Source organism: Zeus faber (assembly GCF_960531495.2).
Source record: "Zeus faber genome assembly, chromosome: 17".
In the NCBI taxonomy this organism is placed as follows: domain Eukaryota; kingdom Metazoa; phylum Chordata; class Actinopteri; order Zeiformes; family Zeidae; genus Zeus; species Zeus faber.
The window spans coordinates 8,643,572-8,661,017 of NC_137204.1; the positions used below are offsets into that span (position 1 = coordinate 8,643,572).

General features: G+C 40.6%; 1 protein-coding gene across 1 annotated transcript; it reads left to right on the plus strand.

The window, feature by feature from the left end:
• The first annotated feature begins 531 nt into the window (after positions 1–531).
• tbca (tubulin cofactor a) lies at positions 532–15,486 on the plus strand. Its single transcript, XM_080017440.1, has 4 exons — positions 532–681; positions 10,835–10,940; positions 14,072–14,158; positions 15,355–15,486. Exons 1-4 carry the CDS (start codon positions 629–631, stop codon positions 15,433–15,435), a joined length of 327 nt encoding a protein of 108 aa, XP_079873566.1. The 5' UTR covers positions 532–628; the 3' UTR covers positions 15,436–15,486.
• Positions 15,487–17,446: the final 1,960 nt, after the last annotated feature.

Below are 17,446 nucleotides of genomic sequence, written 5' to 3' on the forward strand. Positions count from 1 at the left end.
TAAGGTTTGACAGTGACCATTAAGAAGGTCTGATAGAACTTAACACATACCCCTGGTGGGTTTGTGATAAAACTCATAACTAAAATAAATTGACCACAACTAGCTACGTCGGTTTAACTAATTCACAACGGCTGCCTTTCATTTCTTGCGCGTGCCCGATCTTTGCATTCTTGCCGGGCAACGTGGTGGAGCCCCCACCAACAATGGCAGTAGCACATTCTAGATGCACACATAAGACAAATACTTTGAATGACTTCTTCACATAAAGTGTCAGCTAAACATACATGGGATGAGTATCAAATGTGTTTGTTTATTTATTTATTTGTTTGCAAAATAATCTTATGGATTACCACTTTAAAGTTGTTCTTTTATTTTTATTTGGTTTTACATAGCGTTCACCTGTCCCCAAAGCTATGAATCCACACGCTGGAAATGACTATTATATTTTTTGGATTGATTTACACTGAAACATGAGATTTTTCACAAACGTATGATGAACACATTTTTTTTTTTAGGAGGCTCCGGTGAAGACACAACAGACGGCGGCGCCAACCCCGATACTTCACCCACGCGGCTCAACTACTCGTCCACCACGGTAGTGAGAAGGAAAACCTAAACACGCACGGCCATGGCGGACCCGAGGATACGACAGATAAAGATTAAAACCGGCGTCGTGAGAAGGTGAGCGCGGCACGGGGCGTGGAGCTGAACGAATAATACGCTTTGTTCGGGCTTTGTTGTGCTAGCCTCGCCCTGTTAGCACGGCTAGCATGGCGAGCTGTTGCCCCGAAGGTTCTCTCGTTTACTCCAGCGTCATCAAAACGGCTCTTGGATATGAAATTGGAATTGAAATTTCTCTTGGATGAGATGAAAACACGCGTGTAGCCCTCTGGACTCGAGTTCTCAAATAAATCGGTTTGCTTTGAGTTTCTCTCCCCCTCCACCGGTGCTAGGGATAGCTCGCTCAGTTGGCGCTCGCTGTCCTCCGATGGCCCATGCTAGTTTGTTAGCCCTTCCAGCTAGCTCGCCTACACCCAGAAAATGGGGGACGTTTTAGGTTTGTGTTAGAGTCTGCTCACGCTGACGGGATTCCAGACGTCATATTTACAAAAGGCGAAACACTTTAACATTTCAAACCGTCCCCTGTTTCAGGGCGAGTAGCGGAGGGGGATGACGCCATTCATTTCCCAGCACTGTTAGCAGATGGTTTGCGCTTTTGGCGGATCTCCCTTCGTTATGCCCTGGTTTATCTTGCGACATCTGCGCGGTGCAACGTCTAAAATACAAAATTACAATCGAGTCCAAGTATTATTAACCTCGGCCGCTAACATATTGTTGGTGGGGCATAAACAGCAAGTCACCATATGAGGGGCCGAGACGCATGATCCGCGGCCATAGGGTCAGTTCAACACTCAGTCTTAAATTCCTTCTACAGTTTTTAGAAGTATTAAGCATGAGCAGTCATTAAACGGTCTTCATTTTAAATTTGAGCGCCTAACTCATTATTTCTGTTTGTCCACCAAGTCAAGTTGTTCTATGCGCATGTTTAATATGCAGTACTTACCAGTAATACTAGCCTACGGTGCAGTGTGTAGAGTTTTACGGAACAGACTCGGCACGAAATTGAATATAATATTCGCAAGCATGTTTTGATCAGTTTATAACTCCACAACAGTAAGAACCGTTGTTTGGCGTTACCGTACAATGAGCTGTTTTTTATCTACATATAGAGGGGGCACGCTTCATGGAGGCGGCCATGTTTTGCACCCCCATGGGGATGGGTATTCAGTTGGTTGCGATCTGCAAACCTCACCGCTAGATGCCACTAAATTCTGCGCAAAACCGTGTCAAATGTCGCTCTAATATGTATTTTAAAAAGTTTAAAAAAAAGTATTACATTTTACTCTCTGACGCTTGCAGGCACCCTGATTAAGTTCGGCATCGGTAAGCTTGTCGCCATAGTCAGTGCAACTGCGCCTTGTCCTTAAAAAATATGTTAAATATTAATTTTGCTACTAGTCTTAATGTGGCTGCCCCTTATTTATAGCCACTGCTAAATCCTGGAGAAAAAAGGGAACGTTTTCATACAATGAAAGACAATGTGGTTATCGAAACCATAGTTTTTCCTCAAAAAAATGAATACAATGAATGATGAGTGATATTTGATTCATCATGATTATTGCCATGAAAATTTTTACCACAGATACAATGTCATTCATTACTTTCCTATCTAATTACAAGTAGTGATGGTTGGTTGTTTAGTTCAACTACCTGTTTACTACTCCGATGCATTTGGCCTGACATTGCTCGCAGCAGCACTATCAACTTTCTTAAATTGCTTGAATCTCCTTCTTTTGAGGCGACAGTCTTGCAGTATGTTGGACAGAAACTTGTTTTTTATTTTGTATAAATGTCAGTTCCTTTCTATCTGAACAAGGGATTATACCGATGTTTAAGATAACAATTTGGCCAATAGCCAATACCAATGTTTTCTTTGTTTGTTTATTAAACAAAGAAATATTCATTATTAAAAATAATAATTGAACTGGTGTTTGAAACTTTGTAAAAAAAACTTAATGAATGAAAATAAAATTATAAATAAAGATTAACTGCATCATATGAAAGTCGGGTTGGGAAATAGACTCTCCCCATAACAGAAGTGCAGGATTTATTATTTACAAGTAAGATATTTACACAAAAACATCCAGTTTTTACATTTACATTTAGTCATTTAGCAGACGCTTTTATCCAAAGCGACTTACAAAGGAGAATAACATTCAAGCTACACTGCGACAGAGATTAGTGTAACAACAACATTAGTGTAACAATAAATACTGCAAGGTAGTGCTAAGTAATTGTAGGTTAGGACAGGAGGTACTCACTGAAGAGCTGGGTCTTCAAGTGCTTCTTAAAGACAGAGAGGGAGGCCCCTGCTCTGGTCATTTTTGGCAGCTCGTTCCACCAACGTGGAACGACAAATGAGAATAGCCTGGATTGCCGTGGCTGTATGACATGGGACTTCCTAAATTAAGTCCCGTAGCAATGGAAAGCAATGGGGAGACGGTATGACGCGGCTTGGAACACACACAGGCAGGCACGTGTGGGGAAGGGTACCCGAGCATCTGCCCGTTGATGTCCATGGTGCTCCTTTTATGTGCCGTTTGTTTTGTTTTTTTAAAGAGTGAATGGGCATCGAGGTAGCGGATTTCCGTGATCGTTACACCCGCAATGGTGCGCATCGGGGCACCCATGATCTGCGATCCACTGTGTGTCCCCCTGCCGGTTCTGAGCTAAAAAGAACTGTGCTGTGTTTAAAAAAATATATATATATTTCATGCAAGTTTGGAAACACACAAAAATAAATCTAAAATAAAAACACAGTAAAATCGCCATGGAAACACATGCATTGAGCAGTGCTGTCTGCAGGAGGTGGAAAAACTCCACTCGAATTCTCTGAGTTAGTTTTACGTTTTGCCTCAAATGTGAAGTATTTCTAAACCGCACTCCTGCTGTTTCAAAATTGGTTGTGGAGGCTCTGCACTTGCCATCTTTAATGAGTTAATACCATAACAAACCAGAGCGAATGAGAAGATTGAAGACAGCAAGTGATCAGAGGAGGCAGAGCTATGTGGGCCCTGCAGCGGAGCGTGCGTCAACTCGCTGCCAGAGAGAAGAGGGAGAGGAAGCGCAGCTATTACCAATATATCGATAATAAGGAAAATGAGTATTGAAACATATTTTTGAAAACACTAGTCTGCAGACATTTTTTGTTTATCAGCCTTGTGAGCACAGGCATCTGTCGTTGCAGATTATCTCAAAATGCGCAAATATCGGCCCAATTAATCGCCCGGCAATCAATTGGCTGACCACTAAACTGAACTGTAAAATAGATAAACATCGGCCACTGCCATTGGTAAATGTCATCATATTTACCGATAGGCCGATGTCAACCAACAAGGCGAATATCGGCCGATACTGATGTACGGTCGATAAATCGGTGCGTTTCTAATCTGAACAACTTCCTCACCAAAGAGGGTTTTTGGGGGGGGGGGGGCTCCTCCACAGCTTCTCATCTGTGCTCACAAACAATATTACGGTCACTGAACAACAAAGGAGCAGTGTATCATAGTTAGTTAAAAAAAAAAATAATAATAATAATTCTACTGGGACTCTCGTGGTAGGGTATTACATCCGCTACTCCAATACAGAATGGACCAATCACTTGTTTGAAAGCCGTTCAGGTGTCGTGGGCATGACATTTTCAAAGATGAATTCCTTATTCCAGGAGGATCTGTAATGGTGTTCCCTGCTCGCTTCATGGTCCTGGAGTCATTTAGGTCTGTAAATTATTCACTGCAGTTGGCTTTTGGTCCTGGGTGGCGGACCATAATCAATGAAGTGAAGTTGTAGACAAGGACATCTACAACATGTCGAACTGGACCTTGATTCCCTGCAGCGTGTTGAAGTTCCTCAACTTGTGCAGGGTGGAACACTGTCCACTGGCCGACCCTCTGTTTGAGAGACAGTGGTGGAGTCCAACAAGCCACATGCCTTCACACCACTGATGGCGAGATGACATTAAAATTCTGTATCGGCACTAGAACTGCTGTGCGTTTGAACTTTGATTGTCTTAAAAGCACTAGTCCTGATCTGTGGTTTGGCGCCTGCTTGTTGTTCTAAAGCTTATACAAATCCAATTTTTAGTTGCAATGGTTTGCTTCCAGTTACACTATCGTAGCTTAATTTATATTTAAGATGTTTATCGTGGAGGCAAATTAGGTTTTTGTTTTTTTTTGTTTTTTTAACTTCAATGCTACAGATCAAGAGTTATGTGCTACGGGGCTGTTGTACAGTCTATCCCAATAGATTTCTCCCAGTATTTTCTGTCACTGCCTAGGACAACTTCAAAGCGATCTCATATTTGCTAGCTGGTACTATCTGTAACAGACACCAAATGCGTGAGCACCTTGTGTCGATTACGCACATTTTGGTATGTTTTAGTATTTTTAGAGCTTATAGAGCTTATTGTGCGTAATCACCAGGTGTCATGACATTTCACTGCATATATGTATGACCGTATGTATATGTATGTGACAAATAATCTCTTGAACTTGAACTTGAACTTGAAATAAACCAATAGCATAGTTTATGGTAGGTGGTACCTTTTTAAAAAGGAAAAACTTGTTTACTGTTTCCCTGCTTCCTCTCCCCTCTTTAAATGTTGAGGACGATAGTAATAAACACATGTATTCAGACAAGTTCACTCCACCAACCAACTAACCTGCTCCTAACCAGGCTAAGAGGAAAGCATTAGTTCCCATGGTAACCTAGCTGGTATGTTTTCTGACAGGCTCAATAGAACAGTTTTATCCCAGTAGTTAACAGGGCTAGTGGAAATAAATGTCGCTTAAGGCGTCAGCACACTTTCAGGAATACCCTCCAGCTGTATTAGGTGTTTTATTTAATCAGATTTCACTCTGTTTCAGATTCAGAAAATGGTAACTTTGTGGTAAAATAGTAAGCAATAAAATCACATGTAAAGAATCAAGCTGCAGTTGAAAATTGTTTCATAATCGCATCGTGGTACGCTGATCCAAAATCCTATGGTGGGGGGTGTTCGGAGATTCCCTCCCTGCTATTGATTTGTGTTCCGATTACAGTTAGATTACTCACCGGCTCCCTGATGAGAGCAGGTAATGACAATGGTTGGATTCCCCACATAGCTTCGTGTCACAAAGCGTGTAGTACATTATGGGATCGGACAAAGGAGTCATACCAACTAGATCTAACTGGGATGTTCAAATTCAATTAATGCTTTTCTCTGGTCTTATGCTTTGAGGCTTTAACATGAGATCTCATCACATTGTCCTAAACTATCGGCCCTTGTATCTGCTCTCAGGGTGATATGTTCTTATTGCTCTTTTCACAAGTTTCTTTCTCTCCTTTTTACTCTGTCTGTGGATCTTTCTGTTTCTACCCTTGTGTCCTTCTCGCCCCCTCCTTCCACTTGCATATTGCATTGGAGGCGCAAGCAGCCTGCACTTTTAGCCGGGCCTCTTTCCAGTGGCTCTTGCACATTCCAGTCAGTGCTTCTCTGCCCTAGCGAGGCGGATGCTCTTAATAAAATGACAACAGTAATTTGCCTTTGTCATTCTGGTCCTAGTGCAGGCTACACCGCGGCTCAAAAATACAGTGCTATCGAGCAGGCGGCCAAATGTCTATGTCGGCTGGCTCTAATTCCCTTTTTTCTATTTTCCAGAGAGCTGCCTTTTCCATTAAGCTTGAGGTGGCAGGTCTATTTAAAACCAGCCACAACCCCACCCCTCATTCACACTGTGCTGTAGTCTGAAAGAAATAAGAAATTAGCATCAGGTCTGGATGGGGAGGAATGGACATTTTGTTATTAGACTGTCCTTCAGTTTTATTCAAATTATTCCAACCCTTCTTCTCTCCATCTCTCCCTCTCTTTGCTTCTTTCTTTGTCTTTAAAAAAAGGGACATCACTCATTCTGCTTCCAGGCGTGAGCGAGAAATGCAGGTGCAGCTATTGCATATGGCGCCTGTTTAAAAGCGCCTTGATGGAAACATATTAAGCTGAGCGGTAATTGATGTAAAATATGACAGAGTAGTGTTGGCTTCCTTGGCTAAGCAAGATGCTGTGCACCACAGAGTGAAGGGTCTCCACTAATGTGGCTGATTAATGAAGGATCACTCATACTCATGCAGCTGATTTTATGAAAAATGATTTTTGCACAGTCATTCCGACAAGCGAGCACAGCCGGAATAAGACTATTAGTTGGGAATCATTATCAATAGTGATATTTTCAAACTTGATTATGCCAATCAGGGTTATAGTCTATTTAATAGATTTAGTTCCATTTTGCCTGTAATTAATAAATAATCAAATTGTATCAATGTACTCAAGCACATTTTCACTAACAATCAAGGAAAAGTGGCCCATTAACCACCTGACTTAGTCCAAATTAGAGACTAAATTGACGATAAATTAATCTCTAGAAAAGGTGTGTGTGGCTGTGAGTGTTCGGAAGTAGAGAAACAGGACTCGAAGGGAAACACTACGTAGACACATCTGAGAAAGTGTCTCAGGATGTTTAAGATATTTTTTAACACAAACCGCCATATGTTTTGTGACCAAAATATCTCAGATACTGATGATTGTCCCAATTTGCATTGATAGGTTTTCCATTTGATAAGGGAAAAGCGTATGAAATGGGTACCGTGACGCTATTTATATATATGTTTATTATTCAATAAGCTTGCAGGGCTCCAGACTGCAACCATTTAGCCCCATTTTGTGACCATTTTTGGAGACAGCGCAACTAAATTTTATATGGCAACCGTTTGTTTTGGGGTTTTTTTTGTTTGTTTTTTTGGGTTGTTTTTTTTAATCATCGTATATCAGGTGAATGAATCACTAGGAGGGACCGAGAATTTTTGTGTGACAGAGAGAGTGATGGAGAGCCAAGGCTCTTGCAGTGTCCATATCAACATTGACCGCCACATATTGATTTACTATTTATTTTTTAACTATTTAAAATGGGTTAAATTTGATCACATTGTCTAGCTGAGAAGCTCACACACACACACACACACACACACACACACACACACACACACACACACACACACACACACACACAAAACAGACCAGTATGTGAATAGCCCCTCCTCTCCGTGCACATTCTGAATCAAAACATGATCATGCGCGGGATGTTTGGGTTGGGTACCAAAATCCGGTACCACTATGGCACCATTTCCTAAAAATAATTTTAATTACTTGATTAATTTTTTCTGTGAAAGCAGTACTGAACTTTGTGACTTTTTCCTTGAAAATAAAACAGCACATTGTTATTTCTGTAAATTGTCTATTACCACAGCATTTATCAGTAATACAGTTAAGATGAGAAAAATATGGTGTGGATGTACACATCTACACCATGGTGTAGATGTGTACCGTATGTGTTGTACTGTGGTCACATAAGGTCCATTTAATGTGCAGGATGTATATGATGCTTATAACCCCTTTCTTAAGAATTTAAATAATTTATTCTCTGATTATGTCATTCATATATATACATACATACACACACGTGTGTCTAGTGCAAAGCTAAATGATCATTTAAACCTTTTTAGTTTCATGAAAAGCGGAGGATACAGGAAAAAGGAAAAACAAGACACTCGCAGCAAGTCAAATTAGACCAATTATGTTTGCTTAGTGCAAAATAAAAGGTTTTCTCTAAGATCAATGCATAAATTAATTTAGGAGTGAAACAATCAAGCATTGGTTGATCAGTTGAATGACAGACAATTATCTAAACTACATTTTAGCAATAATATTATGAAAAAATGCTCTTACAACTTGCCCTTTGAACTTGACCCTGAAATTGGGAACTGAGAGATATTTACAAACAGTGTTTTAGACCGCTGGCTGCACATTAAGCCATTCCAAGATGTCTATTTGGATTCCGACAACCCGTACTGACCTCTACTGCGCAGTTACCTTTATTTTGTAGCTTCTCACCATGTTTTACATTTATCATTTTGTGCTTCAATAAAGGCTGGATTGAGTGGTCCTTGGCCTAAAAATATTGCACTTTGTAGCCAATTGAGTGCAGTTTTTCTGTGTGCAACTAAATTAAAACATTGTTCCTCAAAATAAATATACATTTGCTGTATCTAACATTTAAACTATTTTATTTTCCAGCCTTACTGGTAACTTTCAATACATCATTTCTCACCGAGAAACTCTCTGACTCTCACTGAGTCATAGAGGTCCGTGTGTGTGTGTGTGTGTGTGTGTGTGTGTGTGTGTGTGTGTGTGTGTGTGTGTGTGTGTGTGTGTGTGTGTGTGTGTGTGTGTGTGTGTGTGTGTGTGTGTGTGTGTGTGTGTATATGTATATATATATATATATATATATATATATATATATATATATATATATATACTATATATACACACACACACACACTGTAATTTACACTGTGATTCCTGCACTCACCCAATTTATGATGACTTACAGTATGCTAATTAACCTACCAATTTGCTATAATAAATCAAAATGACAAATTCTAAATTGGTCCTAGTTCTCTGGACATGTGCCCAGTGGCCTCAGTGATAGATGCGTATTAAACAAGGAATTTTTCATAACAAGACAGGTATTATAAATTTAAGTTAATATTTACATTGTTAAATTTGTTTCTTAACCCTTAAGCCCTAAAACTTACGGCAATTACTAGAGTTGCACAGACCATATTTTCCACCAATTTTCATATCGATGAAAGAGTTAGTAGCGTCACCATTCTTGCGTCAATAGCGACGACTACTGCAGCCTTCAGAAAACCACCGTGAATGTAGCCTGCTGACTGACGATTCGTTTTTGGTAAATCAATGTCAATAAGAATGTCTGAATGCGCTGGGAGCTTGACATTTCAATAAGGACATTTCTCACGCCTTTCAAGGCTACAGCAGCCCCCCCCCGTTCACTTGAAGCTCACTGAAATGTAATGGGAAAGTTCAAATTGTTGGTAGTGAGAAGTAAAAGATATTGTGGCCCAAAACTTAAAACAAACTGGGGAAACGGGAGCCAGACCTTCAGGATCCAATGAACAGTTATCTAACATACAAGCATTCAAATTACATCAGAACTGGGTTGTAATGCATTTCTCATGCATATCTATGTGCTCATTATTGTACATTGCTGTGCTTGTATTTAACATTTCTGTTTGATTCTTGTATGAAAGAATTTAGTATCTCTCCAACTTGTCACATATCGCATCCAGATAGAAACACGTTGAATTTATGAAAACAGTGTTCTGAAATTGGTGTGACTAACATTTTGTTGTTTTTTTGTTACAGCATGTATTATATTGAAGCACTTGGAGCTGAATGAACCTAGTACCTGTTCACTTCCATTAGAACTGGTGGATCGCTATGGGAAAAACTCTTATAAATGAAAATGAGATTAATGTTAAATTCAATTTGTAGCAAGTAGAAAATAAAAATTGTCTTAACGACCCTTTTTAGCAGTTCACTAGCTGTTCCAAAGGCTGTTGTTGATCTGATAATGATGCGAAAATCATAAATATAATATAATATAATATAATCATTTATCCGCCTTGAAATGGCGATTCTGTCCACGAAAGGAACTGAATATATTTGTCCTTTAATTACGTGTTTACTTCTTTGCCACCAGCAAAAAATAATTTCTGCCAGTAAAATTGATACGGACATGCTGTCAGTCGGGTCAAGAAATACGCCCTAAGTCATCCAGTTGCCACGTTCTATTTTGGGAGCTCAGTGAATTAATTAATTACTAAAAATAATAAACCAACAGTGCCTTCTAAATCAAGGATCTCACTCGTGCAGTAACTGAAAACAAAAAGAAAATGCTACATTATGGACATTTTTGGTTTGTTTCTTTTCTATGGAAGCGTAACTCAGACTTGTTGAAACGACCAGTGTTTACACCGCGGCCGCGGTGTGGTGTGCGGCTGGTGCAACCCCCGCGACGTGGAAGAGGAATGAATGTTGTTATTGTGGTGTACACCCAGCCCTCCTCCAGGAGATGATCTAACTCTGTCCTCTCAGTCAGATAAGTGTTAAAAGGAACAAGGATGGATGGCCCCGTCTGGAAAAGGTGACCGTCACAGCCACCTTTCGATGGTTCGGCTTTTATTGCCTGTCGCAGCGCCCCGGAACTTTTATGTTTTGTGCACAACGTGACAATACCGGGTGGCGTCGGGTTTAATGTGGAACTGTCTTTTTTTTTTTTTCTTCTTCTTCTTTTTTTTCTGGGGTCCCGATGGTCTGCAGGCTGACCAAAGAGAAGGTCATGTATATAACGGAGGCAAAGCAGCAGGAAGAGAAGATCGAGCGGCTGAAGGCGGAACAGACGGATGAGTACGTTGTTAAGAAACAGGTATGTATGATCGGGGGCTTTCGGTAAAATATCACATTTAAATATATTTTCATGTTTAAAATACATAGTTGTTGAGGGGATTTCCAATATGTCCTTTCAGTTCTAAGAACGGAGGTTTTTTTGTTTTTTGTTTTTTTTGCCTTCCGTTAGTTATGAGGTCAGTTCTGCCATCTTGACGATTTCGTCTAATGGGTTCAGTCCACAATTATAATGAATAGTTAAGGTTTTGAATAGAGAATCATTAGAGAAATGGTAATTTGCTTGATGCAAATGTAATTATACCATGTAACTTTGGAGGAGTTTGATAATTACTGACACATGCTGCTAATTTAGGGCGTCTAACAGATGACTGGTCCATGGTGTGCTCCTTCACTCATTGAGTGCAGACCTGCCAACCTGCATGCATGTTGTGTACAAAGCACGCAATTCTTGGTCAAAATAAGCAGGTACGAAATGCCAGCTGAAACTACGGCTATATATATATATATATATATATATATATATATATATATATATATATATATATATAAAATTGTAATAATTTAATCACAGAAAAGAATAAATCAATCAATACAAACAATACTGTACTTTGATTCAGTATTTAAACTCCATCCTTCGGATTGGACCAGATGCTAGGACCTGTGGTTCTGTATCCCCTCCCCTCCCTGTCACTCTCTCAACATCCACTGATATGCAGCGCACTGAGTGTAGCGGTACTTTATTAAATGTGGCCGTAATGTTACTTTATAAAGCGCTGGTAATAGAGAAGCACCAATCGATTGGCCATAGCAGCTTGATTGGCCATGACCAGTCAAATTTAAACAGCCGATACTGTGCTTATGTACTCGTAAAAATGCTCCGATACTCAAAACTGATACGAACGTAATGTAACGTAGTTGCCTAGTTGATGCCTAAAAAAGAGCGAAAGAAAGAAAATGTCGGCTGTTTATTGGATAAATATTCTATCGCCTGACAATATTCCAAAATTGTGCAGACTGCGTATTTCTCACTGCAGTGGAGCATCTGCTCTGGTTGTCCCAAGTACACAAGCTGCGATCGTGATGAAAAGTTTGACTCAGTAAATGAGTCGTTCCATTGGATTCAGTTGGTTTAATGCACAGTGAGTTCCAGTGAACGAGGGTGAGAAGGGTCGGGTCATTTATTATTATTATTATTATTATTATTATTATTACTTGTTTTTGCAATTTATTTTGGAATGGCAAGTCCCATATAAATATAATAGGAAGGTATATTTGCATTTAATGTAAAAGAGACTTTTATTTGAAGTTTGAACTGAACATTTCCATGTTAGTTATATGTTGTGTCTTACTACTGTAAAACTCAGTGAGAGTTTCAGGTTGCATTATACTGAAAGTTGGTGCCAGTCCCATATTGTTGGAACTCAGCGGCCGTTCCATGTTTGAATTTATTTTATTGGAACCCAGGGACCTTTCCATGTTCTATTATTGTTCCATGGTGAATTATTAACAATAATAAACACAGTGTCAAAATCAGCAATCGAAATCCCACTATTGTGGTAACAGAAAATTTCAGCAATAGTCAGAATGTGCAGCTGTCCAATCACATGAGCGTGATCAGATCACATGATGTATTAGTCATTGAGGTACAGTAGATATACCCAATGAGACCAAATGATAAGAAAATAAGATTTTTCCGGTCACTGATATAAACTCAAAATGATTGGATGACAATCAAAAAGATATCTAATAGTCAATGTTTTATTATGAACATACAAATGAATGAAAATCAGAATCAGCCAAAATTGGAATCGCAGGTCATTATTTATTTTTATCTTTTTTAATCGAAAATCGGAATTGGCCAAGAAAACTACAATCTGTGCACCTCTAGTTGGTAAACCTGTTGGGTATACTGTATATAGTTAGTTGCTCACATACGATGTCATTAGTCTCGTCATGAGACGGCTACGGTGTGAATAACTGATGGAAGCATTTAGCTGCAGTAAATCAAAACGCCACGGAGACGACCTGTTACACTATTGTGGTGCTCAAAATATTTTCCCAGGGTTGGCAGGTCTATGAGCACTGAGGACAGAAAAAACAAGCGTACGTCAGGATACTGGCTCAAATGTACGATGTTTCCCCCTCCATGTTCTAAGCAGCGACCATTTTGATGGTGTCTCAGAGCTGACATTAACATTCAGAATGCATTTTGTTTGTGTTCATTCAGAGGGGGCCGACGCGGTCTGAGAGGCCGGTTGGCCGATGTTAGACAGAGAGGCCAGATGGATTATGGTTGGAGATGCGGGGTCTGAGGCAGGATGGATTAGCGTTTTTTTATTTTATTTTAATGGAATCGATACACTGTAGGTGTTGTCTTTATCCAAAGCTGATGGGATCATTCCACGGCACCCGGAGGGCGCCGCGGCTCCTCTCCGTTCCAGCACTGGACCGGCTCACCTTGTCACATCTAGTGAAAACCGCTCCAAGTAGTGGTCCCCCCCACCCACCCGTTAGCCTGCCAAGCTCTGTCTGTGTATGAGTTTATCACCGGGTGTCTGTCTGTGTATGAGTTTATCACCGGGTGTCTGTCTGTGTGCACAGCCGTGTAAAATACACACGCACCCGTGTCCCATGTTTTGACTTTCCAGCTCAACAGAGGGGATGGTTGGGGTGAGCTGGGGAGGGGAGCAGCATCTGCCACGAGGGAGTGTGTCTGACAGTGTTAACGGACTCCTCCTCGCTCTTTAGGGTGCCAGACGGGGGGAATTCGGCATTAGCCGTGGCTGTGAAGGTTCCCCCCCTGCCCTGTAACGCAGTTCACTCCAGGCGTAGCGATACTTCTCTACGCCTGATCACTGAGCGCTCGTTTCTGGGTTTCTCCGCTTAGAGCATGAGCGAGGCGGGCCCCCGCTCCATCAGTAATCAATAACTACCCAATTACATTTTGGTTTTTTTATGCTGCAACCCTCCCAGGGGATGTTAACCATAGTAAAATATATCTGGGGTACCCTAGGCTGCATCTAAATGCAAAGAAGGACTTTTGCCTGTTTTGAAGTACTTTACATTGTTCATCTCAGGAATCGCGTGTGTGAACCCGGCGGTGGTGGTCCAGTAATTAAAACATCGCCATGGCTTTGCGTGTCCTTGCAGATGGAGGTTTTGCAGGAGTCCAAAATGATGATCCCAGATTGCCACCGTCGCCTGGCCATGGCACACGCAGAGCTGCTTCAGTTACTAGTAAGGACATGTTGAACGTTTGATTTCATTGTCATATTTCATCATCTTTAGTTAGCTCAGATTACCGCCTCCATAAGGATTCAACATACAGTATGTGTTTGCCAAATCGGAACAAATTGAAGAACTTAAAAACCCACTATACCCACACTGTGTACTCTAAGGTGTTAGCATTAGCAATTCAAACTCACCCACACATACTTGGTTGGCAAACTAATTTCCAACCAAGTATGAAATTAGTTCAATGTGCCTGGTTTAACTTGTGTACATAGGCTGTTTCCAGGGTACTTACGGGGCCCTTGAGGTGCTTGAAGGGCTGGAATTTCATCCTCAGAAATTGAAGTACTGAAATACCTTGAAAGTAGTCCTTTTGTGCTGAAGTGCTTGACAGGTCCTTGAAAATATTGTGATAATTTAATTGGAATATTCACCCTGGTTTTGATATCCACTTTGTAATGTATTAACATTTTTCCCAGAATCGCTTTTACGACAGATTATGCCAGGGAAATGTAAATTTCATCCAGCGTGGTTGGAAATATACTTGTAATCATAGATAACAGTGAGATTAATAATTAATAAATTGATATAAATACAGTGGACTTATACTATTTTCGATTTTAATTAATAAAAATCACATGGAAATTGTAATTGTTTTGGGTAAAGTCCTTGAAAAAGAAAAAATAGTGCTTAAAAAAAAAAAAGAGTCTCCTTGAAAGTCCTCTTATTTCATTTTGTAATGCTATAATGACACCTGTGTCTTTTCCATTTTCTATGGCCATAAACCAAATGGTGCTGAATGTTCATATAACCATGGTAACATGAATGGGAAGTGATAAAGAGTTTAAGCTTAAGAGCAATCATAGAAAAACATTTCAATTAATTCCGGTCCTGAGCAGAGCGCCAAAACCTAAATGCTTTAAAGTAGCAATTGACCTGGAATTAGTTCCAGTATATGATCCCTCCAGAAATTCCCCAGAATCCATCATTCATTCCCTCGTCAGTTCTATCCGCAGTGATGTCAACGCAGTGACCACGAGAAACGTATGCATTTGAAGAAATAACTGTAACTAATTTTGCCTCCTACGCAAAGAAAATATATACATGAACTGAATCACGAGGGTTACGTTTAAATGAAGTCGTCTTGTCATGAAGTTATCAATAACTTAAAGAGTCAAAAGTTTTGTTTTCTGCCTTTCCAGGACGCAGAGGAGGATTTGGCCGAAGCGGAGGAGTACAAAGAGGCTAGAAGCATATTGGATTCAGTGAAGCTTGAAGGATGATGTTCCCACCGAGAGACGCCGCTGCTTAAATATCCATTCCTTTAGTCAGGTTTTGTTTAGAAACGGGGGGTGGGGGGTGGGGGGGGACACACGCAAAGGCTCCGCACAGTAGTTATTTCTGCATTTTACAACTATGTGCCACATCATTTTCTCTCTCTCTGATCTACTAAGCATCAAAATGAACATTCTCAAAATTTTAAGTCTATTCTCTAAGTTTTGCTTGCTGTTTTCTCCATATCGCTCAGTTGTTAAATTAAATCAGTTGTTGTCTAATTTCTGGTTGAATTGAGGTTACATTGAATTATGGGGGAAATTATTTAAATTTCTCATAATGCATGGTGTTAAAATATCGAAAACACCTGAGTTGTAATGATGTCATTTTTGTTTTAGCAGAACAAACATTCCCTATCCATCAGAGTACAAACCTAACATCAATACACACTGTTATCCTGCCACAATGAGTGTGATCTCCAATAATTTGATACCTTTCAAAAAATGAATTGCAAAACAGAACCACCTCGACTATCAAATCACAAATGATAGGCCTTTTTTTTTTTTTTATCATTTTGAATACCTAAACTAAACGTGCCTTGTTTTCAGAGTTGGAAAAAAATGCAACATATTAAATAAACAGCGGCCAGACGAATTAAGGTCACGTTTGGCTTGGTCCTTATTTTGTGCAGATTTCGATAATTATCGGGATCACCCCAAAGTCTCATTACCGCCCTAATGAGGCGCTGCCACTCCGTGACACCCTGCCGCTCCGTCTCGTTAGGAAAATCGCTCTTCAATGCTGATTATTTTATTTGGAAGTATAATTATATTTCTTTCGGATAAATCACGGTCTAATCAAGTCCTTACAGAGGGCAGCGGCGCTAATTGAGGCATGAGATGTGCTTGCGGGGCGGTGCGACGCCGTGTTTTCGGGGCCGGAGCTGCGCAGCGCCCTGACGGGTGGACGGGTGGAATGGATGCCGGGTGGATGGGTGTCCGCCCGGCGGCCCTCGGCGCGCTGCATCCCTCTCATCCAGGCGCCTCAAACACAACAACTTATCACTTCTAATACCCCCCACTGTCACCAAATCGCCTGCTCGAAACAAGAATCTAATTTGTCAAACTGCCGCTTGGTGTAGATGGAAGATCGATTTCCCCTCCCTCCCTCCAGCGAAATCTCTAATTGAGTGGATGCGGCGTGGACCGGAGAGATGGGAGAGGGGAAAACTAAACACTGTGTTTTCTGTTGAGAAAATAATGACAACCCCCCCCTAATAAAAGAGGAAAAAGTCAAGGAAGAATCGCGGTAATGAGTTAAAAAGATGTAACCCTAACGAATAAAAATATACTATTGAAATGACTCACCTCCCAAGGAAATACAAAAACAAAACACGTGTGTGTAGGATTACATTTTTATTCTTTTTTTTTTTGGGGGGGGGGGGGATTATTAAAGGTCACTCCTCATCTCCAGGACCGCGTGAGAATGTCTCCTTTCCACTCAGATACACCGCGTTACTTCGTGGGTGGGGGCGAATTTGTTTGTCTATTTTTATTTACGTCGTGGGTAAGATTGATGTGGGCGCGTTACCGGGGCCGCGCTGTGGAGAAGGGCGGCGCGGCTGTGCTCGGGTCCCCGTTCAGCCCAATTAGAGGCTTGTCAACGCAACTCAGCCAGGGCCCTCGTTTGGAGATACACACCCGATGTGCGAGATGTCTGTGCAAATGTCTTGGAGTCACAAATTGTGCTTCACATTTTTTTTTTTTTTCCCCTTTCTCTCGGTTTCCACATTGTTCGTCCTGTCACCCTCTGACTAGAAGTGGCGACGGTCATAATAATGCATAATAATTCTAATTGTGTAAGGACTGAAGACGTCGTCTCCCAGTGTGTTCAAATAAAGCTCAAATTCAACGAGCTCGTTTCAGTGGTTATTAATATTCGATTCAGATATCTTGTGTTATCACTTATTATAAGCTATTTAACTTGGGCTATAATAATAATAACCGCTCCATGGTTTCT

Coding starts and splice junctions, on each gene's coding strand:
- tbca (XM_080017440.1), top strand. CDS start 629: ATGGCGGACCCGAGGATACGACAGATAAAGATTAAAACCGGCGTCGTG. Junction 682..10,834: donor AAAACCGGCGTCGTGAGAAG/GTGAGCGCGGCA, acceptor GATGGTCTGCAG/GCTGACCAAAGAGAAGGTCA. Junction 10,941..14,071: donor AGTACGTTGTTAAGAAACAG/GTATGTATGATC, acceptor GTGTCCTTGCAG/ATGGAGGTTTTGCAGGAGTC.